At 42.8% G+C, this 27,863-nt stretch overlaps 1 protein-coding gene across 2 annotated transcripts; it reads right to left on the reverse strand.

Annotated features, from left to right (window-relative positions):
* Ankle2 (ankyrin repeat and LEM domain containing 2) lies at positions 1-27,220 on the reverse strand. Of its 2 annotated transcripts, none has more exons than XM_036171773.1 (13): positions 26,765-27,220; positions 23,563-24,024; positions 21,141-21,347; positions 19,780-19,973; positions 19,478-19,666; positions 14,022-14,144; positions 11,820-11,886; positions 7,622-7,794; positions 6,294-6,400; positions 5,598-5,788; positions 1,772-2,390; positions 1,005-1,136; positions 1-627 (listed from the first exon to the last, which is right to left on the reverse strand). In XM_036171773.1, the coding sequence occupies exons 1-13, from the start codon at positions 26,955-26,957 to the stop codon at positions 405-407; spliced, it is 2,880 nt and encodes a 959-aa protein (XP_036027666.1). In that variant the 5' UTR covers positions 26,958-27,220; the 3' UTR covers positions 1-404. The 2 variants fall into 2 exon arrangements, with proteins under 2 accessions (XP_036027666.1, XP_036027665.1); XM_036171772.1 differs by having other exon boundaries at positions 19,780-19,976.
* Positions 27,221-27,863: the final 643 nt, after the last annotated feature.

A 27,863-nucleotide genomic window follows, 5' to 3' on the forward strand; every position in this document is an offset into this window, starting at 1 on the left:
TCTGTTTCAGAAACAGTGGCTATACATACAGGTATTTTAGAGCTGCTGCTAATACCACAGGTAGCCAGCCTCAATTAGAGCAACACCTCACTTGCCTATCAACTGACTGTATCTTTGCTCTATTCTAAAACCAGAAATTTTCTCCTGAAGTCTGAATCATTACTACAGCCACACTTTTCAAACAACTTGGATTTGAGTTTGCTTTCATTAACTTCTTCCAAAATAGCAGAAATTTAAATTTTACTCATAACATTGTATATTCTAAAATTCTGGTACCCTCAAAGTGAGGATTAAGAAGTTATTCAGAATACACTTTTTTCATAGAATTTTTACCAATAAACATATCACCCTTCTTTTAAAAACAAAGAAGTAAATGAGACCTAGGAATGAGCATCCTGGCTGCTCTACAGAGCTGCAAGCCGGGCCATGTGGGCCATTCTTTGGAAGTGGCTCCCATGTGCTGGACTGTACCGACCGGGACTGTGAAGGCCAGGGGAGGAGGTGATGTGGCCAGGCTTGCTGGGGCTGCTACCAGCTGGACTGCTTCGCCCTGAACTACAGCTGTGAGAGCAACCAAGATCCATCAGCTCAGTTGTGAATTTCCCCTTCAGTGCAGGACTTGGCCAACTACAGAAACCAAAAAGAGATTTGTTAACACAGAAAAGCACATCTACAGAGTAGAGATTTAAGAACAGAACATAGGCAGGACACCCATCTTACAGAGAGGAGAGGTACTTCTGCATCTCAAACATGAGCATTTTCCAGACAACACCCATGTGACTCCAGCTACAAATCTTGGGCGCTGCCACTCCTGGTGCAGTTTGCCAGGAGCAAGCCTGGCCTCCTTTTCCACTCAATGAACACCCGCCTTTCTGACCACATCTAAATGAACATATAGGCCAGGCTTGCTTTGGGAAGCTGCACAGCTTAGCTTTGACACTATGAGAAAGCCACCCATGCATGATAACCCTGTCAGTCTCTACGTGTTGATGTTCTGATAGTACCTTTGTCTGTCTGAGGGCGAGTAACACAGGACGTTGCTTTTCCATCTGTGGACAGCTGGGTACAGGCCAGGGTCAATAGAGGCACACTCAAGAGCTGCTAAAACATCCCGATCTAGTTTTGATGGCTCTTCTCTAGAATGCAGAACATATAAGATGTAAGAAAAAGTAGAAACACTGAATGAAAAAGCCTGGAGATTTTTAAGGTATCATTCATTGTATATTTAACTCAAGAACCAATCTGGAGGGGCTAGAGAGATGGCTCATCAGCTAGGGGTGCTTGCTGGTCTTACAGAGGACTGGAATCTGGCTTGTAGCACCTGTACTGCAAGGCTTACAACTGCCTGTAACTTTCAGCTCCAGGGAATCTAACACCCTCTTCTGGCCTACACAGGCACTAGCAATCATGTGCACACATACACAAAATAAGTGGAAAAAAGAAAAAGAACTAATCTGGGCTGAGTATATTAATCACCAAACCACCTGTGTTCCAGAAAGCCTAAACTGGAGGGAGGAATGCTGGTATGCAGGGCCAGGGCTGGTCAAGGTAAGTGCTATATGGAAGGGTCAAGACAAGTTGGGTCTTCCATTGCAGTATCATGTGCCCTCATTATTAACATGATTTTGAGTCTTAAATTAAACACAGGACAAATCAAATCATTCTGTTGGTATACCCTCACTGGCACTGGATCAGCAGAGTCCATATAGAAGACCTCGGAAGAATATTCAGAAACTACACATTCATTACAGTGCTACAAGCTTTAACTTACCCAGAAAGGAAGAGCCTCCTGGTGGGATCTCCCGTGGCAGATGAGAACACAGGTTCCAGACTAGCCTGAACTCCAAGCTGGGGGCTGTTGGGATCCAAAGACATTTCAGCCATTGCCTCTGATACTTCACTGTTGGTCCTGACTTGGTTATTTTCAAGTCTCGATATTGCAGGAGGAGGTACCAGTGAGTCACTTCCTACTACATCCTTACTTGAATCCAGTACCTTATTTTTATTTGGTGTCTCAATAAGACTATCTCCTAGGGTCTGCAAATTCAGTTTATCAAACTCTAGAGTCAAAGCAGAAACAGGTAGTGGAAGGGCCTCTTCCCCACAGGTGGCCTCTGGTCCCCCGCTTCCACCTGTGGTCTTGTGGTTCAGAGGATGACAAAACCCATTTCTGTTGTTATGGGAGCAAGATCCAACTGAGGCTTCTCCAGTGTCCACCTTCTGTCCCAAGGGAAGGGAACTACATTCAGAGTTTTGGAATTTATTGGTTGTGGGCTGACTCTGACTTTGAGCTGTATTTTGCTGATTTTTAATTTCTTCCACGCTAATGTCATCATCCCCATTTAGAAATGCTCCTACAGAGATGGAATTGCTGTACTTCTTCTCACTGCCTGTGAGGGCAATAAAGCAGCATATCAGAGATAGAACTGGAAGGAGTCTTCACTCAATGTAAACCCTTCAACTCAAGCGAGAAACGACTAATTCAAAACCTGGTGAGGTTTTAAGACAAGGGCCCTGTGGCCAGTTTACCACAAGGTGACTTGATAAGGCTCTAGAAATATTGTGTAGGTCAAACCCATGAAAAACTGCTTCATGTCTCTATTCTGCAAAAGAAATATATCAACAACTTGAGACTAACACTGTAGTTGCTGTTCCTATGGTACATGGGTGGGACTCTTGACATTAACTAAGTGCTTATAGTCTCATGAACAGTAGGTTCAGAGCTTATGAAGCCACACCCTGGCACTGACTCCCAGGCTTGTATAGCTTCTTCTATAGCCCATGTGCATAGCCTTCACTCCAGCACTATTCTCCAGATTCAAGGTTGTTTCTTAAACTCATTGTGAGTACATATGTACATAATCCATGTGCTGTGGGTGTATGTGTGTGAACAAAGTGGCATGAGACTAGAAGTCAAACCATTTTATGGAGTTATCTCCTTCTACCTATATGTGAATTCTAAGGATTGAACCCGGGTCACCAGGCTTCTGTAGCAAGCACCTCTATCTACTAAGCCATCTTGTTTCTTTCTACATGGTATAGATCATGTTCTTCCTCTTTCCCCACACTGTTCCAGGACATTTAATTTACAAAGTAAATGCTTCATAGGCCCATGGTTCAATTTTAATTTAGAAAGCTTTAAAATACATTTTTTAACTTCTATTTTGGGGGCCCATAGCTCTAGTTATTACAAAGCTTCTACTTGACTTTTCTTTTTAAGACAGGGTCTCCCTACTTTATTCTTAGATTGCCTCTTCTTGTGTCGCTTAAGCTGGCCTCCAACTCACTATACTCTTCCTGCCTCTTGCCTTCAAAATTCCAGTATAGGCATTAACTGCCACACCCAGTAAAATTTATTTATTTGAGACAGAATTTCACACAGCCTGCCAGCCTGGCCTCAAACTTACTGTGTAGCTGAGGTTTGCCTTGAACTTCTAATCCTTTCTCCCTCTCAGACACTAACATTATAGACACTAATACACTCTGTTAGTGTATAATATGTTTCGTTTGATTCATTTTAATACTTAAGTTTTATTTCTGATTCAGTGAAAGTTTTTCTGAGGTAAAAGTAAAGTGGTACTGTACCAACAACAACTCTAAGCCAGCTCTTCTCCAGGGAGCGTGGCGCTCTCTATGGGAACAGCAGCAGCACCAGGGAGTGGAGGGAAGAACTCAGCTGGAGGACGTTTGTGAAGACTCTTCTTCTAGCTCCCTTCTAGGGCACTGTCAAATTAAAGGCTGGAGAGATGGCTTGGTGGTTAAGAGCCTGACTGCTCTTCCAAAGGACCCTAGTTCAATTCCCAACACTCACATGGAAATTAAAATAAAAAAAAAAATGGGGGTTGGGGATTTAGCTCAGTGATAGAGCACTTGCCTAGCAAGCGCAAGGCTCTGGGTTCGGTCCTCAGCTCTGGGGGGGGAAAAAAAAAGAAAGAAAAAAAAAAGATATATGCTAGTTGTAAAACGTCTGGAAAACTTTCAAGTGAGGTGCAACTAATGTTGCTATAGTCATCTTAATATTTTGAAAATTAATATTATGTGAATATATTGAATTATATAGTTTTCTTCCCCATTAACTGTACACATTGTTGTACACCACTCATTATAATTGTTCACATCATTCACCATTCTTTAAAACATATTTTTTTTTTCCTTTCTTTCTTTTTTTTTTTAAAGATTTATTTATTTATGCTGGGCGGCGGCAGTGGCGCACGCCTTTAATACCAGCACTCGGGAGGGAGAGCCAGGCAGATCTCTGTGAGTTCCAGGGCAGCCTGGGCTACCAAGTGAATTCCAGGAAAAGTGCAAAGCTACACAGAGAAACCCTGTCTCGAAAAACAAAACAAAAAACAAACAAACAAAAAAGATTTATTTATTTATGTATACAGCATGTATTCACCAGAGAAGAGGGCACCAGATGTCATTATAGATGGCTGTAAGCCACCATGTGGTTGCTGGGAATTGAACTCAGGACCTCTGGAAGAGCAGTCAGTGCTCTTAACCTCTGAACCATCTCTCTAGCCCTAAAACATACTTTTTAAAAGCATGATTTTTCTAGCTAAGGATAGAACTACTTCCTCAGCCAATCCTCAACTGTAGGGTGAAGTAAGCTACACTGAGGTTTCCAGTTATGTTGAATAAACTCCCAGCCCAGTCTGTACAGCACCTTTACTTTGGTAAGGTGGGAACCTTTCTACACTAGGATCTTATAATCATGGCTTAGGGTGTTTTAAGGTACTTCTCCCCACCCCCTTCCCTCCCTCTCCTCCTCTTTTTTTTTTTTTTTCCCCCGAGACAGGGTTTCTCTGCCCTGGCTGTCCTGGAACTCACTCCGTAGACTAGGTTGGCCTCAAATTCAGATCCACCTGGCTCTGCCTCCTTAGTGCTGGTATTAAAGGTGTGCACCACCACTGCCCAGCTTGTTTTTACTTCTTTTAAAGAGCATTTTTCTTTTCCCACTTCATTTTGGGGTATTTTTGCCTTTTTCCTTACAATATTAAAAACTTTAATATCTCCTTGCACTGAGTATTGAACTCATGGCTTTACTCATGGTAAGCACATGTTCTACCACTGAGTTATATACAACACACCAATTTTCCCTTTTTTAATGGTGCTGGTGAGTTATGACCTATTTTATGGTTTTTTTTTGTACTCAGTTTAACCTTTTCCAAGCATTCCATTAACTTGCTCAAGGCACCCTAGTGACTGACAAAATACAGTGCCCAGGATTGTGGAACCTATCTTGTCCTTTTCCTGACATTACACATTGTATTCAACTATAAAGTATATCTAGGTCAGGAAACAAAGCCAAAAGCATCAAACTGCTTGCCAGGATGCCACATTTTTCATTTATACCTGTATACACACTTTGCTTGCTGTGATTCTGTATTTTTATGTACTTTATAAGCATACAACACAGTTCATATAGCTGGTGCTCAGACACACGTAGCTTTCTGTGATGCCTTTTTGTTTTTTTTTTAACACAACTATATGCACATTTTCTGACATGACTTGGAGGAAAAGATGTGCTTTACAGTAAAAGCACACTAAAAAAGAAAAGGAAAGCCCACAGACACCTCAGACCTGCACTTGCTTACCAAAAACCAAGGCTCTGTCCTGAAGGCAGTCTTCATTTTCTCCTATTTCTTGTTGAGACTTTTTGTTTATTTCCTGTTGGGTAAGGTATTCTTCTAGTCTTTGCAAGCCTTCCTGGGAAGACAGATCAACAAAACATCCCAGAAACTCCCAGTATTCAACCCAGGGGTACCCCAGCTCATGAGCTAGCTCCCTGTAAGAAATAAAACACAATTAACCAGTTGAGAAAACAGGAAAAAAAAAAAAAAACCAAAAAAATACCCCCCCCCCCAAAAAAAAACTGAGTATACAGAAAATAGCACTTAATCTTTGAAGTACCAAAACTAATTTTTGAGTATTTTATTTTACCCTAAACTTGGGACATTTTCTAGCGCTCCCCTATTGCTAAGACCCTGCTATGTCCTTTGAGGAGCGACTCTATGATATATCAAGTGACTTTCACTCATGGAAGCCTACTGTATACTCATACCAACTTCACAGCAAAAAGTGACATGCAAAGCCTAATACATGTCCTTGTTTTGGCAAGGTCTGTGGCAGGGTCAAACTGGTACATACTTTGAAAAAAGGTTCTAACAGCTCCCAGTAAATCCATCTGGGAACTGTTACATTTCAGTATTCACAGTTAATATTTTTCTATCATCTATCCACAACCACACAGCACACTTTGCTCAGCTGATCAGTCATGGTCCAGCAAATACCTTCCCACTCTCTCAATGCCTCGTTCTGGGTCAGACTTTCTGATGTTGTGGAAGAAGCCTGCTTTCTTTCGAGGTGGAGTTTTCCATTGCTTTCGAAAATCTTCAGCCTAGAAAAAAAAAAAAAAAAGTGGAAGACAGGCTGTTTCATGTAGCTCACCTGAGACTCAGAACCACCACTACAGACTCAATGGCTTTCTACCACTTTACAGATTCTACAGCTATTTCTACTATATAGCCAAGAGGGAGCATGACCTAACAGGATCAGGGGAAGGAGAGTTGGTTGTGTGACTTTTCCTAGGTAGATGTTTGTTTACAACTATCCAGGAAAAGTGATACAAAGGAGAGGTGCCTTTCTGTACTGGCCCACGTTGAGGTATTGTCTACCTCCACCTCACTGGTACATGTCCCATTTCCTCTACATATAGAAGAGAAGCTGACATCAATCTGTCATGAATAATCCTTCTTGGAGTTGTATGTTTACTGTAGCTCATTTATGAGACTGACACATCACCTATTACACTAAGAAGGCATAGAATAATGCTTTAACCCAACTGTCTGACATCACCTACCATGCTAACAAGGCACAGAACACAGCTCTGATCCCAACAGTCTGACATCATTTGGAACGGCTCCATTCTTGTGAACTATTTAGAAAGTTGTTTTGTGACAAGGTCTGACTATATGTATAACCCAGGCTGGTTTTCAAATTGTGGTACTCCTGTCTCAGCCTCCCAAGAAGCTGGGATTATAGCCTGTGCCACCATGACCAGTTTATTTAGAGTTTTAAATAATAGTTTACACATTGTTAGTGAGGTATTTCACTGGAGAAAGCCATCAATTTTAAATCTGGCATAAAAGCATGTATAATCTGTGATCCAGAAACATCATCATTATAAACTTCCTGACCATCTTATGTGTGAACAGAGCTCAACTGGCTGTGGCCTCAAAGAAATACAGGTATATCACAGGAACTCAGGAACATGAAGGAAGGAGTAGAAGTTCCAAGTGTAGGAAGCTCAGTCTGGAATTTGAATTTGTAAATGTGGAGCTCCCCAACTCACAACAGACTGGTAAGGGACAAAAGGGGCTTGCCCAGGAAAACACCACTATGTTGGGAGACCTGGGCTTCCAATACACCTTCCCTGGCTACATCAACAACAAAAAAACACTCCTTATCACTTCATCAGAGGTAGTCTCAGATAAAGATGGCCTTAGCCTTTCATGAGTTGATCTCCAAAACTAAAACAAAACGACACGGCTGGAGCACCAAATCCTAAAATGTAGAGATAGCCAGGACAGTCCCAAAGCTTTCTTCCCTGACCACTCACCTTGGATGGACTTAGAGGCCCCACGAAAGCTCTCAGTGTCATCACAGGATCTCTGGGGCTACTTCTACAGTGGTCAGCATTAGAGGCTTCAGCTCTCTGGTCTGAGGACCACAGCTCCCCAATGACAGGAGAAGAAGTGTCTTCTGCTCTCAGAAGTGGCACATAGTAGTGACCTGAAGAGGAGATAAATGTTAGCCACAAGCTTCTACTTGTGTGATCTGAGTGTGGGTCTGGGGGAACAACAAGGCAAACAAAGACAGAAGAGACCAGGTAATACTATAGGTTTGGGCGCCAAGACCAATTTGTGCCAGCAACTACTTAGCCTCATCTCCATTCTCTACTAAAACAGGTTTTTGTTTTTTTATTTTTCCCCTGATCCTTGTTTTCATAATGGAGATGATGACACATCTTGCAAGGCTTTGAGATTACTAGTGAAGATGCATACTTAATGGTAGGTATTCAAGCTCTCACTTCTACATGAGCCGCCAAGAGTACATGTTTGTAAAAAGAACTATGAGCAAACAAATAGGTCAGTAAGACTTAGACCCATCCCACATTGCCTCTAATTAATGTTCAATTTCCTGTTTTGTTCAATTATTTACCAATGTTATTTTGCCAAGACTTCAAATCTAGAAGGCATTATGTAATTCTTTAAAAATTATCCAATCTATCACTACTTTTAGACAACCCTACTTTGTGGTAAAACTTTTGGAGTCAAACTATCTTTTCTTTCTCCTACTGTTATCCTATGGTCTTCATCTCTCTTACCACAAAAAAAAAAAAAAAAAAAAAAAAAAAAAAAAAACAACAACAACAACAACAAAAAACCCTCTTTTTTGTATATCCATCTATAAAATATACCATTGAATTTTTGTCCTGAAACACACTGAATATAAATAAAACAAAAAAACACTTAACAACAAAAGTAAGGAGAGAAGGGGCAAGCAGCAGACGCCCAAGGAAGCTAGAAGTCTGGAGCCAGGAGTCTGATTAGGACAAAGAAGGAACTTAGTACACACAGAGGTCACATTTCTTTCTGCCCTGATTCCGTTTCTCATGTGTAGAAGAGGTAAGAGGTGTGCTGGAATATCAGCCTGTCATGCTGCTCACCATTACCTGGGAATTTTTTATTTCAAGTGCTTTATAATAGCTTTTATATCTTTATTTTTCTACTTAAAGGAATGTTAACAGAGCATAGTAAAAACCACAGCATTAAAATATGTCTAACATTTCTTACTTGCCTAGCATGCCTGAAGCCCCAGGTTTAATCCCGAGCATTACCTAACACTGGGTATGGTGGTTTATGCCTATAATCCCAATTCTTGTGAGGCCAAGGGAAGAAGATCAGAAACCAAGGTCATCTTGAGTTTAGTGAGTCTGAGACCAGCGTGGTGGGCTACAGGAAATTCTATATCAAAAAGCCAAAGTGGGTGATAGAGATAGAAATCAGCAGTTAAGAGAATTTGCTGCTTTGGCAGAGTACAAGGGTTTGGTTCCCAGTATCTACATGAAGACTTCCAACTGTCTAGTTCCAGTTGCACTGAGTTTAACACCATCTTCTTACTCTCTGTGGGCACCAGGCAACTGATAAGGCATGCACACACATGCACACAAAACACTCATGAACATAAAATGAAAATAATTTTTTAAAAACAGGCCTTTAATCCCAGCACTCTGGAGGCAGAGGCAGGCTGATCTCTGTGAGTTTGAAGCCAGCCTGGTCTACATAGTGAGTTCCAGGACAGCCAGGACTACATAGTGTGATGCTGTCTCAAAACAAACAAAATCAACCAGAGAAATGTATTTATTAACATTTCAATATCTGAAATTGTGACTAATACCACATACCTATGAGATAAGATTTTTATAAATGACAGATTTCTAGCTGTTTCCCATTTCATGGATTTTGAAATAATGGTTGTCTTTTAGAAAGGGAGTGAATGCCAGGTGGTGGTGGTGCACGCCTGTAATCCCAGCACTCGGGAGAAGAGGCAGGCGGATTTCTGTGAGTTTGAGGCCAGCCTGGTCTACAGAGCTAGTCCAGGACAGGCTCCAAAGCTACAAAGAAACCCTGTCTCGGGGGGTGGGGGGGGGACGGGGGGGACGGACACGGGACGACGACAAACCAAAAAACCAACAAAACAAAACCACCCAAAAAGAAAAAAAAAAGAAAAAAGAAAAAAGAAAGGGAGTGAATGGGAAGAAGGGGAGGAAGGGAGAACTGTGGTTGGTATTAAAATGGAAAAAGAAAACTTTTAAATAAAGAAAAAAATTAATGTATAACCTACCTCCTCATAAAATATGGTTTATTTTTCTTTTGAATATTCAAATTCTTAAATGTTTTGGTGTGTGTGTGTGTGTGTGTGTATAACGCCTAGGGCTTTGTATACTAAAACGTCCCAGGAATATACTCTTGCTTGTCTGTAGAGGGCTGTGGGTAGACCAAAGTAGAGGTGTCCAGCATGCCTGAGGCCCTGAGTTCAGTCCCCAGCGCTTTGGAGAAAAACACAACACTTCATCAACAAAACTGGATTCATGCCCTTGATGGGCTTGTGTCTAGTTTTTTTACCCTATTGATCTCCTTAGGATCTTGTGTATTCCTTCCCTCTATTTATCCAAGTGTGGGTCTCTTCTGAATGATGGGGCAGCATGCAGTAATGTAGTCAGTCTCCTTGAAGCATTAAGCCTAGAGTGTGAACGCCACCACGAGACAACTCCTGAAGCTCTTGCCTGGGCTTGAATCACCCTCAGCAGCAAACAAGGAAGGTGTGCAAGACATCACAAGGCTGAGTAACAAAAAGGAACAAGGATGCAGAAATACCATGCTTACCCCCCAAAAAGCTAGGGGACCTGATCTTAGCAGCAATTAAGCTATATGATCACATGCTCGGCGGCGGTGGAGCATGCCTTTAATCCCAGCACTTGGAATGCAGAGCCAGGTGTCTGTGAATTTGAGACCAGCCTGGTCTACAGAGTGAGTTCCAGGAAAGGCACAAAGCTACACAGAGAAACCCTGTCTCAAAAACTACAAAAAGAAAAGTGTTTATCAGCAAGACAGCAGCTTCACTGATTGTCCCGATCCCCATGTGACCTCAGGCCTTTCTTAGGGTGAGCTTTTGAGCACAAAGAAACATATCCTTGGTTGACATTCTTCAGTTAGCAAGTACAGTTGGCCAGATACAGAACTACAGACACCAAAAGGCAAGGTTAGTATATTTAGAAACCTTCCTAGAACTATAAATTTGGATGAATTGGTCTTTGGCAGGTGGTGCTATGTGCTGAGTTTTATGGCCTGAATGGTACTTCCATCAGTCGGGGGCCTGTTACACTTCTCTCCCTTCCTTTCTTCTGGTCAGGAGCTCCTCATTGTGGCTTCTATGCTTTTTTTTTTTAGTTTTTATGAGACAGGGTTTCTCTGTGTAGCTTTGCACCTTTCCTGGATCTTGCTCTGTAGACCAGGCTGGCCTCCAACTCACAGAGATCTGCCTGGCTCTGCCTCCCGGAGTGCTGGGATTAAAGGCGTGTGCCACTGCCTCCCGGCTTAATAAACACTTTCTATTGGCTTAAACCCATGTATGAGTAGTTTTCTCTGGTAGATACCCCACAATTGAAGGAATAAGGAAAGGAGAGAGGGATGGAGGGGGTAGAAGGGAGGTTAAGGGAGAGAGGACAGAGTAGGAGAAAGAGAACGAGGAGAGCAGAGTGATGGAGAGAGAGAATGAATATAAATGAGTATCATAACTCCACAATTCCAGGGGGATAATGGCCCAGACGGGGTCCCCAGTTTTAAAAGGCTGAGCTAAGTTAGCTAGCCTCAGAAGGGCAGAAGAGGGAGGCAGACCCAAAATACACCTTCTTAGAAACAAACTAAAAACAAAAGCCAAATAACCAACCACAAGGGGCTCTGTGTTTCCTCCCTCTCTAACAAAAGTGATCAGAGAAACCTGTCTCAAGGATGTCCCTGAACAGTAATTAAGTAAAAAGAGAGCCTAAAATTAGAACAAGAACGGGCAGTATGAAATGAGGCAAGGAGGTACAGTATTCAGGGAAAAAAAACAATCGATAATTTCAACAGGCTCTGAGGGGAGTTAATAGCTACTTTTTTAGAACTTGGGAAAGCAGACAAACCTCTGCTGTACTGCCCCAAGTTCACTCTTACAAAGGGCTTTCCATGCCAGGTATTGAGTCCACAACTCACCCATTAAGTATTCTCTAATCCTTTCTTTCAGTTCTACAGATTTGTTTTTGCTTCTTTCACAAATTACCTATTTAAACAAAACAGACAAATTGAACATTCTAAATATTACTATATTACATTTCTCGTCAAATAAAATCTTTTTAAAGTTTAAATCCAGTAAAATAGGATAGTATCTTTAAATTTTTTATTATTTATTATGTGTATAGGTATATGTTGTGTGTGTGTGTGTGTGTGTGTGTGATGTAAGTATAGATGCCCCAGAGGTCAGAAGAGGGTGTTGGTTCTGCTGGAGCTGGAGTTGCAGGTAGCTGTGAGTCATCCAACCTGGGTTCTGGGAATAAAGAACTCCAATCTTCTGCAAGAGTTCTTAACCACTGAACTACCTCTCCAGCCCTAGGATTATCTTAACACTAAAAATTTCACCAATCTCATACTCAGAAAACCTGTGCTGGGGGACTAGAGAAATGGCTCAGTTGTTAAGAGCACTGTGGATGCTCTTTCACAGGACTTGGGTTTAATTTCCAGCATCAACATGGCAGTTTAAAACTGTAATTCCAATTTCAGGGGATCTGACAACCTCTCGTGGCCTCCACAGGCATAGACTTAAATGCAGGCAAAACACCCGCACACATAAAAATAAAGAAGCAAACAACAGAAAAAGAGAAACAAAAAGAAAACCTGTGTTCAATAGCACAGCCTATTCTATAAAATCACTGTAAAAGCCCATTGGAACAGGGCAAGAAAACACTCTAGGAACATGGTAAACTTTATCTTTTTCTTCATACAACTTTTGTTTCTGCAAGAAAAAAAAAAAAAAAAACCTTAAAAGTATAAATATCACCAGGTGGTGGCGGCGCATGCCTGTAATCCCAGCACTCGGGAGGCAGAGGCAGGTGGATCTCTGTGAGTTCAAGGCCAGCCTGGTCTACAAAGCCAGTTCCAGGTCAGCCTCCAAAGCTACAGAGAAACCCTGTCTCGAAAAACCAAAAAAAAAAAAAAAAAAAAAAAAAAAAAAGTACACCCTCTCTCTCTCTATTTTTACTGTTGGGTATCTGAACTCAAATAGAGCTACTACATCATATAGAATTTGTGGCTACTGGAATCAACTTTCTGAGCCCCTGGGTAATTACAACAATAACAATACATAAAAGCAATTACTTTCAAATTAAAAAAATAACAAGAAACCCATAAATTTCCACCTTGAGAAAGAACTAAAATTGTGGGCTCAGTTGTAGAGGGCTTGCCTTGCATATTGAGACCCTAGGTGCTGTTTCCAACATTGCATATAAACACACACACACAATAGTCATGAGTTTTAGGCTGGTTATCAGAAAATCATTTTATAAAAATACAGATTAAAAAACTATTTTTCTGTAGTAATTTTTATTATTATTATTATTACTTTCCTTCTCCCTTCCACTCCTTAATACCAGGCCTTATGCATGTCAGGGAAGTTTTCTACCAACTGGGGTACGTGAGTGTCACAAAATGTAGTAACAGCTAAGGGGCCTGAGCCTAAGGAAGACACTCTCACCAGAAGGGTCCTTTAGATTTTATTTCTGAGAGTAGTAGATCTAGGTCAGCCAGCAGCATTTAATGCTTGATCCTTAAATTAGCATTTTGGTTCTTATTAGAGCTAGGTCTGTCTTTATATCACAAGCATAAGATGCAACATAGCACATTTCATTCTCCCGCTCAGGAACACAAAAAGGCTTGCTTCACTAGGCATGAATGCAGCAGTAGGTATCTGGGCTAGCTCCCTACTGTTATATAATGAATTGAACACATCAGCTGAGCAGCAGTATCATCATCATCACTACTACCACTATAACCATCATTCATACCAGTGTGATTACTACGACCACCACCACCGACTGCCATCGTCATGACCACCACCCCTGCATCCTTTTCAATTTGGTTGGCTAATGTGTTTAGAAGGAACATGATAAGACTAAGTTGCTCAGAACACTGATGGCCAGTTTCGGTAAAATCAGCAAGACTAGGTTAGCTCATTCCTTCTTGGCTCTACAGATACGCTGCTTTCACAGAGTACATCATGCTCAGCAGCCAGCATTCTAAATATACCCACAACATAAACACAACTCAGTTACTTGTGATTTCACTAGCTACAATCACAGAATGCAAGTTCATATATTTTAATTTTTAGCAAAACACAGTAATTGCAATTTAAAAGTTACTTACGTCTTCAGGTGTTTTACCATATTTATTCTTTGGATTTTTCACAATCAAAGGGTGTGAAGAAAGCACATTGACTACATCCACATTCCCAAATTTACAGGCAAAATGCAATGGTGTATCAAAGCCCTAGAAAAGGTAGAAAAGAAGCACAATTGTTTACTCAAACTATTAACATGGTTGCTCTATAGTGAAAGTAGGTATTTATTTTAAAAAGAGCTTCTTAACCTTCCTATATTACCCTATAATATAGTTCCTCATGTTGTGGTGGCCCCCAACCATAAAATTACTTTCGTTGCTACTTCATAACTGTACTTTTGCTACTGTTACGCATCATAATGTAAATATTTGCATTTTCTGATAGTTTTAGGTGACTCTGGGGTCAAGACCACAGGTTGAGAACCACTCACTGATTTAAAATAAAACCACAAAGCTGGATACCAAGCCTGACAACCTGAGTTCAATCCCCAGGTGGAGAAAGGGAACTGTGTCCTGTGACATCCACATGCCAGGGCCCCTTCTCACCAGCCCCCCTCTCTGCCACTAAATAAATAAATATGTAATAAAAAATGTGCTTTGAGCCAGGGTCTCACCATGTAGTCCTAGCTAGCCTAGAATTCCCTATGTAGACCACACTGGCCCTCAAACTCAGATCCTGACTGCCTCTGCCACCTGAGTGTTGGAATTAAAGGTATGAGTAACCACATCTGGCAATAAAAATTTTTTTTAACAAAAAAATTAAAAAGCCTCAGGCCTATGTGACAACACTTGACAAGTGAAGGCAGAAGAATCTGGAACTGAAAGTCATTCTTTGCTATATAGTAAGTTTGCGGCCAGCCTGGATTACATAAAATTCTGTCCAAAAAAAAAAAAAAAAAAAAAAACCCAAAAAAACAAAAACCCAAAACCACTGTTTTTATAGTTGGCAAAAGGACGAGGCACGCTAGCATACACTCATTGTATGCCAGGCCCTGCGCCTGGCACAGTAACATGTCACTATTTATTTGATGTTAAGTGACAGGTCCCAAGGAGGGCACATAAAATAAAAGGTATGCAGTCAACCTTAACTTTAATAATTTGGGACCCTTTATACAGTCATGGAACCAATGATCTAAAGTGAGTAAATCAGTTGGGCATGGTGGAACTTGCCTATAACTCCAACATTTCAGAAGTCGAAACATAAAACAGACAAATGGGGCTTATGCCTGATATCTAAGGTGAGGCTAATCTTTTGTGACTAAGCCCTGATTCTGTGGGATCTCAGTACCACCAGAACTGAGCTAGAGACCATCCAGCTGGAGTATCCTACACAATTCTGGTATCAGATGTGTTTGAGAATATGGTGGAAGAAATTTGACTTTATTTATTCCTATAGTTGTTTTTAAATCTATTTCTATAATTTTTTCTTAGCTATCTCTTTAGTTTCCCAATTTACTTCTTCTATCTTAAGTTATCTTTAATTTCACTGGGCCATGGTGGTGCACACCTTTAATCCCAGCACTCAGGAGGCAGAGCCAGGCGGATCTCTGTGAGTTCGAGGCCAGCCTGGGCTACAGTGAAATCCAGGACAGGCACCAAAACTACATAGAGAAACCCAGTCTTGAAAAGCAAAAACAAACTAACAAAAAAGTTATCTTTAATTTCTTTTCCTATTTATTGTTTGAGACAGAGGTTGTATTTTGCTGCTACTGGACTCAACTTTCTGAGTCTCTGGATAATTATAACAGTAATATGTTAAAACAGTAACTTTCAAATAAAAACAAAATAAGAATAGTAACAAAAACTCCCATAAATTTCCACCTTGTGAAAGAAACTAAAGCTGTGGGCTCAGTGGTAGAGAGCTTGCCTAGCGTATCTGAGACCCTAGGGTCTGTTTCCAGCATCGTGTATATGCATGCATGCACGTGAGTCTTAGGCTGGCTACCAGAAATCACTTAAAAACATACATATCAAACTGTATTTTTCTGTTGTAAAATTTTACTCCTTTCTTCTCATTTTGTAGACCAGGCTGGTCTCGAACTTACAATTCTCCTGCCTCTACCTCTCTAGTGCTTTCTTTTATTCCTTCCCCTGGTTTCCTAAACTCCTAGATTTCTGAGAGATTAGTTCTTGGTTCTAACCTATCATTGCATTCTCCTTCATATAAACAAATTACTGAAGACTCACACAACAACTAAAAGCCACGCCTTTGAAATTTTTTCAAAAACATCTTTTATTTAAAATTTTATTTACTTATTTAATGCATATACTGTGTGCACAGGTGCTTATGGAGCTCAGCAGATAACCTGTAGGATTCTTTCCTTTTATCATACAGGTCCCAGGGGTTAAACTAAGGTTGTAGGTCTGCAGGCACAAGCTCCTTTCCTGGTTGAACCATCTCCCTAGTCTAGTATTTTTTTTCTTAGTGGTGTCAGGGATCAAACAAAGCCCTATGCATGCTAGGTAAGCACTCTTAACAAACCTCTTTGGCATTCTTTCTAGTCACAGCCTCGCTGACACCTTTCTTGAAAGAACCCAGGCCACCTCCTAGAGAACTCCACCCACCTACATTCTGACTGTAAGTCTGGCTGACAGCAGCCAGAGGCTCTTTCACTCTTTTCCTATGGGATCTCTTTATTGAGTGTCACTTTCATAACCACAAATTTCTTGTATTTTTGTTGTTACTTTAATTATTTTATGTGTGTGGGTATTTTGCCTGCAATTATGTCTGTGCACAACCTGTGACATGTATTCCTGGTGTCCATGGGAGTCGTCAGATCCCATGGAACCAGTTACAGATGCCATATAGATGCTGGACTTGAACCCAGGTCCTCTGGAAGAACAGCCAATGCTCTCAACTTCGGAGCCATGTGTTGTTTGTTTTAATATACAGTCTCATATAGCACAAACTAGCCTTAAACTCAAAATAGCTTTAGGAAGTCCCTGAAACTGACCAGATTCATTAGGCTCCTTCCTGCCAGAGTAAACAATAAAAGCAGAGAACAGCCCTCAGACGGAAGGAAACTGAGCACAAAGAAAACTTGGAGACAGACCATGTGGTGGTTTGAGTAGGAATGGCCCCTCAAAAGTGCATAGACTTGACTGCTTGGTCACCAGGGAGAGGCATTCACTATTAGGTTTGCCCATGCTGGAGTAAGTATGGCCTTGATGTCACTAGGGGTGGGATTTGGGGGTTTCAGTAGCCCTAGCCAGGCCCACTGCTTGTGGATGGAGATGTAGAACTCTCAAGCTATTTTTCTAGCACCACGTCTACCCGCAAGCTGCCATGTTACCTGCCATGAAGACAATGGACTAAACCTCTGAACTGTAAGCAAGCACCAATTAAGTGCTTTCCTTTATGTGCGTTGCTATGGTCATGGTGTCTCTTCAGAGCAATAGAATACTAGGACAGAAGTTGGTACCATGGACTGGGGTACTGCTGTGATAGGCCTGACCATGCTTCCCCCGCCCCTCAAGACACAGTAGCCTTGGCTTTCAAGGCACCCACCCTGTAGACCAGGCTGGCCTCAAATGCAAGAGATTCTTCTTCCTCCACCTTCCAAGTGCTGGGGTTAAAGCCGTGTGCCATCATCACCCCTGAGCATGCTTTTTTGGGGTGTCTTTTAAGCTTAAAGGGGCTGTCCTAGTTAGGAGCATGGAAGACAGAGGTGCTGAGAGGAAGAACATCATATATGGATGGCCCAGAAACCATTCTTGTGATATTTTGGCAAAAATGTGGCTGCTTTTTGCCCTTGTCCAAATAATCTGCCTGAAGAGTTTTGGATTAATGACATTGGCAGAGAAGATTTCAGGGCAGCCTAGCTGACTCCATTGTCTTATTAATGGTGACTCTTATGCAGATCTATAATGAAAAAGAATTAAATTGATTGAGGAAAACTACAAAATATACCGTTTGAGGAGAAATGGAGCACCAAGAAGTGTAACAGAGCTAAGTCCAGCATGCAAGGAGATAAAAGGTTTAAAGAAAAGCCTGATCCTAAATGAACTAAAGGGAGTGGTAACCTCACAGAAAGACCCCACCCAACTAAGTTTCCAACTTGTGAAAAAGAATTAAAGAAAAGCTTTAATCCCTGCATTCTGGAGGCAGAGGCAGATGGATCTCTGGGTTTGAGGCCAGCCTGTTATACAGAGTGAGTTCCAGGAGAGCCAACCTTAGGCAGAGAAGGAAACCACCAAAAACAGAAAGCTGGTGGAAATGTATTTTAACTAGGGGGCCATGTCTCAGCCCTAGCAAGCAGAAGAACCTGGCAGCTTTGACCATGTGTTCTGGCTTTAGAGTCAGGGATGTAAGAAAGGAGTTGTGGAATCTCCCTCTATGGCTAAGCTGCTAAGTTCAGGCAGATGTCAGGCATGTCTCCCTGCATGGAGACCCAAAAGGCTATTGTGTGAAGCTGTGAAGGTGAAGCCTGGATTTCCTTGGGAATCTTAAGATGTTTCCTGTCAAGGAAAGCTGCAGCCCAGGTATGACTAGCCCAAGAAAGAGAAGTTTGTTACAACCAACAAAATTTAATGGAACTGGACATCTGAGGAGCACTTTGACATCAGACACGGAGATGCAGAATTTGGAGTTTGCCCTGCTCGTTTCTGGTCTTGTTTCAGTCCCATATTCCTCTCTATGCTCCCTTTCCTCCTCTTTGGAATGGTAATGTATATTTTGTGCCCTTGTATGTTGGAAGTATGTGATCTGCTTTTGTTTTTTATTTTACAGAGACTACAGTTAAGCCATAGCCCTGAGTCTCCAAAAACTTTGAACTTTGGACTTTTGAACAGTGTTGAGAATGTTATAGGCTATGGGGATTTTTGAAATTGGACTAAATGAATTTTTGCATTATGATATGGCTACAAGTCTATGGGGGCCAGGGAGTGAAATGTAGTTTGAATAGGAAAAGCTCCCTATATATAAGAGTTGCCACAGTCATGGTGTCTCTTAACAGTGATAGACCAGCTGCCTGAAGAAGCAGAAACCAACAGAGCTGCCTGGAAGAAGTTTAGATTAACAGAGGTACCCAGAAAGGATACTCTCTAACCTGTTGAGCTGCCTGCAGGCTGTGCAGTGTGTTCCAGATTCCCAGCTTTGTGAGCTGTCAGTTATGTTAGGGTGGTCCTTGGTGATGCAACTGTCTTTGAGTCATTTCTGCTCCTGTAAGTAACCTCTTACCTCTATACCTATAAGTAACCCTAATAAAACTCGTTGGTTCACCAAGTTGGACTTTGGTGGTATCTGTACTTTGGTCTGTCATGAGTTCCCTATCTAGAGTTCCCAACATATGTGTTGCATCTCCTGAAGAAAAGTTTTGTTGTGGAACACCTCCATAACCATCTTTCTCTCTAAGTCAATAAGCATTTGTGTCTTCCTAATATTCCACAAGCCTTGCACACTGATGTAGCATAGAGAAATAAGAAATACTTCTACATATCAGGAACCTAAACCTCCAGCAGACAGACTAATGAGGAACACTCACCACTTTGTCAGGAGTATTCAGATAAAGGTCAACAATGTAGAGGATGCGCTTCAGCAGCATGTCCATGTTATCATCTGGGTACATCAGACGCATAAACTCAGGGTTCTCCAGAGTCTCTAACATCATCTGGCACATAGAAGCCTGATTCTCTTTGGCAGCAACATGCATGACATTGTACCTACATCCCTCCTAAAAGAAAGGATGAGTTTTGTGTTTGTTAAAACACCGAACTTCATGATTATTAAAACACAGGGTCACTGGTCAGGAACAGTGACTAGGAGTGATGCTGAAGGCATACTTACTTGTACAATCGTTGGGTTGTCCCCAGAACCAATTAGATATCGGGGATTATTCCAGATAAGATCAGAAAAGGTGTGTTCTTCCCCTTTCTCAACAGCTTTCCGAAGCTTGGCAGTGAGGTCCTGTGTACGGGGATTTTTATAACTGTTTGCTCGTTCTTTGTTTACTGTTTCTGATTCAGCCAGGCACAAACCATCTGCTATTAAGAGACAGAATTGAAGAGCACCATCTCATGAATATCTTCTTCTCACTTAGTCTGCTGTGGTGAAAGGCTTAGGAGCTCTTGGGAGTGATGGGTAAGGAATGACAATGGTACAAAGCACACTACAGTACTAATGCAGTGCTGAGCTCAATTAGATGGCTGAAGACTGAAATTAAGACATCATTTTGTGTGCTTTTTTTTTTTTTTTTTTGAAACAGGGTCAAAATGTGTAGCTCAGGCTGGCTCCAAACTCAGAGCACATCCACCTACATGTGCTTCCCAAGTGCTGGCAGTAAGAGCATGTTCTACCATGCCTAGCCATTTAGTGTACTTTGAAGATAAGTCAAGAAACTGAGTGTGGTGGTTCAAACCTAGAATCCTGGTACATACTCAGGGGGTTGAGACAGAAGGACTACAAGTTCAAGGTCAGCCTGGCTTGACATGATTAAGACCTTTTCTCAAAAACCTAAAAATGTCAATTCTGTTAAGTGGACAAGAGATTAACAGCCACTACAATTCTCTCTCAGAAAAAAAAAGGAGTTCTACTCATAGCTTCTAAAGGTTTAATCAAAACCCGAGAGCTTCTTGAAAAAATTTCCTGCATGGGCACTTTCCCAAGCTGGAAGGAGAGACACCTAAGTAAAGGAAGAGTAGAGGGCAGTAGACAGCAGTCCACCTCAAACAACTGTAGGGAAAAAGGATGTGAATCATGGTCAAGCCTCTCCAAACGGGCTTCTGGCTCTGAGTCATATAGTGCATGTAGATTTCTAGCTCCCACAGAGAGACTGATTCTTGCAGATCCTACAAGTAGGTGGACCTTCAGGTGGAAACACAGATTGTTGTCAGCATCAAAATATCCACACTCAAGCAACAGCTAGAGCCACAAGATGACAGAAGGTATTCCCTTTGCTGCTTCAGTGGTCCACATGCTAAGACTCGGCTCATCAGCTTCAGGGCCTACTAGCACCAGACTCCATTCACCTTTATGTCCTCAAACCTTCCCAGGGCAGCTCCCTAGTCCTTTTCTCTTTTGTTGGTCTACTGTAGGGCCCCTCAGCTCTCCACCTCCTCCTACACCAGATTTATCTCATAGATGAAGAAATATCAAAGAAAGAGAATAATAGTGGTAAATAACAGTAATGACAAGCCAGCATGGCTTACCTTTCAACCCATCACTGCCAAAGACTGGCACTGCCTTCACAGGAGACAGTGAGGACACATTTTTGTTAGGAGAAGGGAAATAATCACATACTCCTCTAGCAAATCTCTCAGCATCTTCTCTTGTTGTAAAAGCTTTAAACCGGGACCCTTTGATCAATTTGACAGCTTGCAGTGCTTCCTTTTTATCTTCATAAACATGGATCCTTTCTGGGTATGAAAGTAACAAGGGCATGAAATTAAGAGATGAATGGTTCGAATGCTGTATTAATAATTGTGCCCAGAGTTCAACAGTCAATTTAAATTTGTTAACAAATCTCTTGGTTTCACCTTTATGTTCACAGTTCAGATTTTCAATCTTTTATAAGAAATACCTTTTAGGATTAAAAAAGTGTGTATGTATGAGTGTTTATTTTTGTGACTGTATGCACATAATGTATGAGTATCCTTGGAGGCCAAAAGAGGATCAGATCTCCTGGACCTGGTGTTATAGGTAGATTATGAACCATCTAACATGTGAACTGGGATAAGTGCTTTTAATCACTGAGCCATCTTTCCACCCACTCCTCATATTTTATCCTTTTTTTTTTTTTTTTTTTTTTTTTTTTGGTTTTTCGAGACAGAGTTTCTCTGTGAAGCTCTGGAGCCTGTCCTGGAACTCACTCTGTAGACTATGCTGGCCTTGAGCTCACAGAGATCTGTGGTGATATTGTGTTCCCCAAATATTGTGCACCCTAATAACCTTATCTGGGGTCAGAGAACAGAACAGCTACTAGATATAGAGGCCAGAAAATGGTGGCACACACACCTTTAATCCTATCACTTGCAAGGCAGAGATCCATCTGGATCTCTGAGTTTAAAGCCACACTGGAAACAGCCAGGCATGGTGACACACACCTTTAATCCCAGGAAGTGATGGCAGAAAGCAGAAAGGTATATACGGCACAAAGACCAGAAATTAGAAGCTATTGGCTGGTTAAGCATTCAGGCTTTTGAGCAGCAGTTCAGCTGAGAGCCATTGGGATGAGGACACAGAAGCTTCCAGTCTGAGGAAACAGGATCAGCTGAAGAACTGTTGAGGTGAGGAAGCTGTGGCTTATTCTGCTTTTCTGATCACCCAGTGTTCACCCCAATAACTGGTCCAGGTTTGATTTATTAATAAGTACTCTTTAAGATCCATGCTACAGAGATCCACTTGCCTCGGCATCCACCCCTCCCCCAGTGCTGAGATTAAAGGCATGTGCTACCACGGTCCAGCCCTATTTTTATCTTAAAGAGGTCCTGGGCTATGCAGGAGAATCAAATGAATACATTGACGATGTATGTGTGTACATATATATAAGCAATGATACCATATACACCTGCATGTTAACTTCATATCCCAAGATACAATAACTTACTAAAAATGTATTTAAAACGGATTAAATAAAGATCTAAATAAAAATAATTCAAAACTAAATTATTATTCTTGTACTGGATATAATAGCTTATACCTATTATCCTAACAGTCATAAGGAAAAGTCAGAGCTGTTAAGAGTTGAAGCCCACCCTAGGCTACACAGCAAGATCTAGGCTAGTCCAAGTACACAATATAATCCTGACTAAAATAAAATAAAATTGTAATTTTCTTTCATTCTTTTTTTGGGGACAGAGTTTCATGTAGCCCAGGCTAGCATCCACTCAAGTGCTGGGGTAATAGTTACATTCTACCACATCAGGTTTTATGGTGCTAGGGACTGAACACAGGGCTCCATGAATAATAACAGGCAAATGCTCTACCAACTAAAACAGACTTCTAGCCCCAAAATATGACTCCTTGAGATTGAAAATTATTCATTGCTATATTTATATTTATTAACCTAAAACTGTTCAGGTTGTAATGAATTTAAGAGGGGAAGGGAACGCTGGGCAGTGGTTGTCGTACTTGCCTTTAGTCCCAGCACTTGGGAAGCAGAGGCAGCAGGTCTCTGAGTTCCAAGAACAGCCTGATTTACAGAGCAAGTGCCAGGAGAGCCAAGGCTACACAGAGGAACTCTATCTTGAAAAACAAACAAACAAAGAAACAAACAAACAAACAAAAGATATGCATAAGCATAATTTTCCAGGATAGCCAGGGCTACACAGAGAAACTGGGGTGGGGTGGGGTGGGGAGAAGGAAGACGATTAATCAGCAAAATTACTAACAAATGGAAGCGAGCCAATCATTTCCAAGTCAAATCTATCTGACAGAATATTTTCCTAGTAACAAAAACAAAAACAAAAAACAAAGAAAGAAAGAAAGAGAGAAAGAAAAAAGTATTGCTTAGATTTACCAAATTAAAAAAAAAAAAATCAGAGGGTAACAAGTATAAATACTGAAATTAATCTTGGGCGATAAGATTATAGTTTCCCAGTCTGTATGAAGAGACACCACACAGCACATTACCATTTCTCACAAGGCCGTCCTCATATACTGGACACACTCCATAGTACAGAAGTGGCTCCTTAGCAGCTGTCACTCCAGCCTTGTGGCTGTCATTCCTGAGGGGTATTGGGTAGGACTTGGATGTCACAGCTTCATCTTCTGGAGGGTTCAAGCCCACACTGTAACCAAAATCTTTGTCTTCAGAAGAACTGGCCTGCTGAGTTCGTTTCCCTTCCATAGACGCAGGAGTCCTTGGGGTGCTCTGGATAAATGCTGTGGCAGTTACCTCACTGTGATTGGGAAGAGAGGAAGTCAGAAATCCACCTTGCTCTAGTAAAGCCTGAGCTAATTTCTTCTCAAAAACAAATCTTGTGGTTGATGTAATGGGTCCACATTTCAATCCAGCTTTTATAACTTCTTTTCTAAGGTCATCTGGATTCAGGAGTTTCAATCGCGCCAACATGGCATCCATTGTCACTTCACCTAAGTTCAAGAAAGCAAAAATCAACTTGAACCATGGGACAGTAGCTCAGCAAAGCACATGCTTAAGTAGGTGATCAGTTGCCTCACAGGATCCTACCTTAGATACAATATGTGTTCTTATCTTAAAGCTACCCTTTTACCTTTAGTTGTTCAAAGGTTTTGTCTCTGCAACTTAAACATAAACAGAACTTCATACATTACTAACTTCAATCCTAGGATAATTATTGATACTCTAAGCCTCAGTTTCCTCACCTAGATCCACTTGGGTTATAATGAAAAGTAGAAAAAATAATAAATACAAATTTTGTCCCACTGGGTCTGACACTGATAAAATATCCATAAACGTCTGCTACAGCCATTGAGCTGTTGAGGAACAAAGGCTCATTAACCTTTAGAATGAGTAACAGCACACTGGAAAGTCAATTAAAATTAACAAACAAGCAGACAAAAAACTGTTACATACTCAAGGGCAGCCACCTCTGACATATAAGAAACCACAGCTGCTCTCCAAAGAGTCCCTACTAACAAGACAGATGATGGCCATAACTCACCAACTGCACTGGAACTGGAAGTATTAGCACAACCTTTGCAGCCTTAGAAAGATGGATAGATTGATAGAGACATGAGAAATTGAAGTAGGTCTGCAGATTAGACAACAGTGTTCTATCACTGTTCATTTCCTTGTCATACTTGTGGTGTGATTATGTAGCACAGAAAATCTAGAGAATCTAAGCTAATAATATACAGAATTTTTGTTTTGTTTTTTGTTTTTAGAGGCAGGGTTTCTCTGTGTAGCTTCTGTAGCCCAGGCTGGCCTCGAACTCACAAAGATCCACCTGGCTCTGCCTCCCGAGTGCTGGGATTAAAGGTGTGTGCCACCACACCTGGCTCAGGTGTCTTGAGGGGATGAGAGAATGTAAAACCCAAAGGACAAGGTGTTAGACCTGTTGTCATGACTCATACATTTCATCTCTCCACAGCTGTGTACAACAACAGCATTATCTTGACCTTCCTGTTCTGTTTCTTTAGCAAAAATGGAGAAATCAATGACTGCCAAGGAAGGGTTGAGATGTACTTCAACGGTAGAACACTTGCCAATATGTGCCAGACCTCTTGTTTTTCTTCCCAGTACTGCTAAATAATTAAAAAGTGAGGTTGTATATAAGTTCAAAGAGGCAAGTGAAGCCTCAGTCACCCCTAAGATTTTCTTTGGCCCTAGGGTCCTAAGGTGCAGTCAACGGTTTGAAACTTCAGCTTTCTTCTAGAATACCTAGGGGAATTACTGTTTATCTTCCACTAGGAACTAGACTCAAAGAGCAAGAAAGTGTGAGTGAAACATGACTTCTGATAAACACACCCTGGTAAGCACTGGATTACAGTTCAGGGAGGTGGAGTGCTGGGAAGAAAAGAGCTAACTAAGCACAGGGGTGTGGGCTTACATCAGGAGTTCCCAAAACAAGCAAAAAGGACCACAGAACCTGTGGAGGGGCCCCAAAATAGCCTGACCACACAGCAGCCATGACAGGTTTAGGGGCCTAGACACAGCCTCCGTGACAGGCTTACACTGGCAGGCAACACCCAGATCCAGGAAAAGCCTTAAGCTGATACCACCCACGGATCCACCCAGGAGTGAGGAAGTACCCGACATCCCAAACATTCCAACCATCAGATAAGAAGGTGGCCAGATATCCTAGAGTCTAGCACACACCCATTTTTTGTTTTACAGATCCCCCCAGACAATTGTCAGCCAATCTGGGTCCTGGACCCTGGAAATCCCCTCACCCCAACCTCTGCTATGATAAAACCTGCCCCACCTGAGCTCAGGGCTCTCTGCTCTCACAGCTGTGTCGGGCAGACAGAGGATCCAAGCTCCAGAGCTTGAAATAAAGGCTCTTTGCTTTTACATGCGGGGTTCGGTCTCCGTGGTGGTCTTTTGGGGGTCCCCGTGATCTGGGCATAACAAACCCTACAAAATTGCCAACCCCACAGCGCATCAATGAACTCCTTGAAGACTCTTGGGTTTTATTTACCAGACCTTTCCCCAAAACTGGGACATGCATCAATCACCTCAGCAGCTCTTACATGGATGATGCCAGCAGGTAGTAGGGCTCAATTTCCAGCACTGAACGTATTACTCTCAAAAAAACCACAGTAAGAACTACTATTATTCGCATCCTGCTAATGGCGGGGCGGAAAACAGTGGGTGAATGGAATGACCCGCCCAATACTGAGAAGTCCCACAGCAGTAGCGGCAGAGCCAGGAGCAGGTGTGACATGCTTTCACTCCAGACACCAGGCTGCTGCTTAACGCTCACCTCGATCTTAAAGTGACCAGCAACCACCCTCCCATCTCTACTCTCCCAGACCCGACAGTCCAGTCAAAAGCAAAAAACCGAGAACGACATCCCTCCGTTTCCCCTGTCCCGAAATCATGGAGCTACACCTAACTCCATTGTCTCATCCTACCACTTAGTTAAGTTTCACATTCAAACCACTGCGGGAACCAGCTTCCCCTTCTTGGACTCCGACTAAGTCCGGCTCCAGTCTACCGTCCACCCTTTCCGCAGCCCTTGAAAAGCCGCGCCCGGGCAGCCGGGTCTCTCCCCCACAGTGTCAGGAATGCTCCCGCAAGGGAACGAGTTCCGCCTCTCCGTCAGTCAGGTCCCCGCCGGTGGACCCGGGCCGTGACAGGACCCTGCTGTGTCCACAGGCAGAGCAGAGTGAGGCTTCCCTCCCTTACCTGGCTGAGGCGCCACGGCTGCAGACGCGCTGGCCGTGGCAGGCGAGGAGGGGGTCCCGCAACGGTTCCGGTCCCGCGGCCGCTTCTCTAGCCGCCGGACCAGCCAGCGCACGGCGATGAGCAGCACCGAGGCACCGAGGAGCTCCCAGGCCAGCGCCGCCCACTCAACCACAGCCAACCGCTGCCACAGCATCGCCACGGCCGACGCCGAGGCCTAGAGCGGGGCGCCCGAGCGATAGTCCGCGCCGCGCACGCCTCAGGCCCTCCCGGGGCCGCTCGCTTCGCTGCCGGAGCCGCGCAGGCCTTAGGCCTCCGCCCCGCCGCGGGGTTACAGAAGTTACAGCCTGACCGGAGACGACGAGGCGGGGTGCGCGTGCGGTCCGGTGCCTTCCGTTTCCCAACGATCAAGCCAGAACGCCGCCAGGAACCCAGCCTCTGGCGGCTTCGGAGGCAACCGGGGTCCTGACTCAAGCGAGACGCCGTCTGGCAGTGGCGCGGGCAGCATGTCGGGGGCCTGAGTCGGGCTCGGCGCTCTGGCTGGGCGCGGCTTGCTCTTGAGTGCTGTGGGCGCTTCGCCTGGAGTTGTTTCTTCGCCACGGGTCTGCGGACCGGAGAGCCAAGAGCTGGCACCCGGGCCACCCGGGCTGTGGCCAGAGGAGGGGTCAGAGTCCTGGACAGGTAGGTGCTGGGGACGGAAACGGTGGCCGAGTTCAGAAACCCTGCTCTGTAGCCCTGCCCAGTGTTGTAAATGGAGCTGTTTCTCTGCAACACAACGGACCCTCCTGGCAAAATGCCGGTGCCGTCCTGACGGATAACGTGAAAGCCTCCCCAGCACTGGGATCAAAGTTGTGCGCCGCCATGACCGGCTTCTAATTGTAATTTCTTGAAGTCCTTTTCTAACCTCTGTTTTTCTTTTCGAGTCTTGCTGTATACCCTAAACTGGCCTCATGCTGGAGATCTCCCTGCTTGAGCTTGCAGAATGTTGAGGTTTACAAGCATGTGTCACCATAATTTCACTTGTGACTACAAATCACGAGGGCACCGAAGACCATGAGAGCCCGTGATGGTGTAGAGGCTTCTCACATGTACTTTGAACGGT

This window comes from Onychomys torridus, chromosome 22 (genome assembly GCF_903995425.1).
Source record: "Onychomys torridus chromosome 22, mOncTor1.1, whole genome shotgun sequence".
NCBI lineage: Eukaryota > Metazoa > Chordata > Mammalia > Rodentia > Cricetidae > Onychomys > Onychomys torridus.

Bases quoted from the DNA above. Each gene is read 5' to 3' on its own strand.
- Ankle2 (XM_036171772.1), bottom strand. From the start codon at position 26,957: ATGCTGTGGCAGCGGTTGGCTGTGGTTGAGTGGGCGGCGCTGGCCTGG. The intron at 19,977-21,140 runs GTAAGCCATGCT...GTCTCTTAATAG, and splicing joins TGGCAGTGATGGGTTGAAAG to CAGATGGTTTGTGCCTGGCT. The intron at 1,137-1,771 runs GTAAGTTAAAGC...TCTGCATTCTAG, and splicing joins AGGAGGCTCTTCCTTTCTGG to AGAAGAGCCATCAAAACTAG.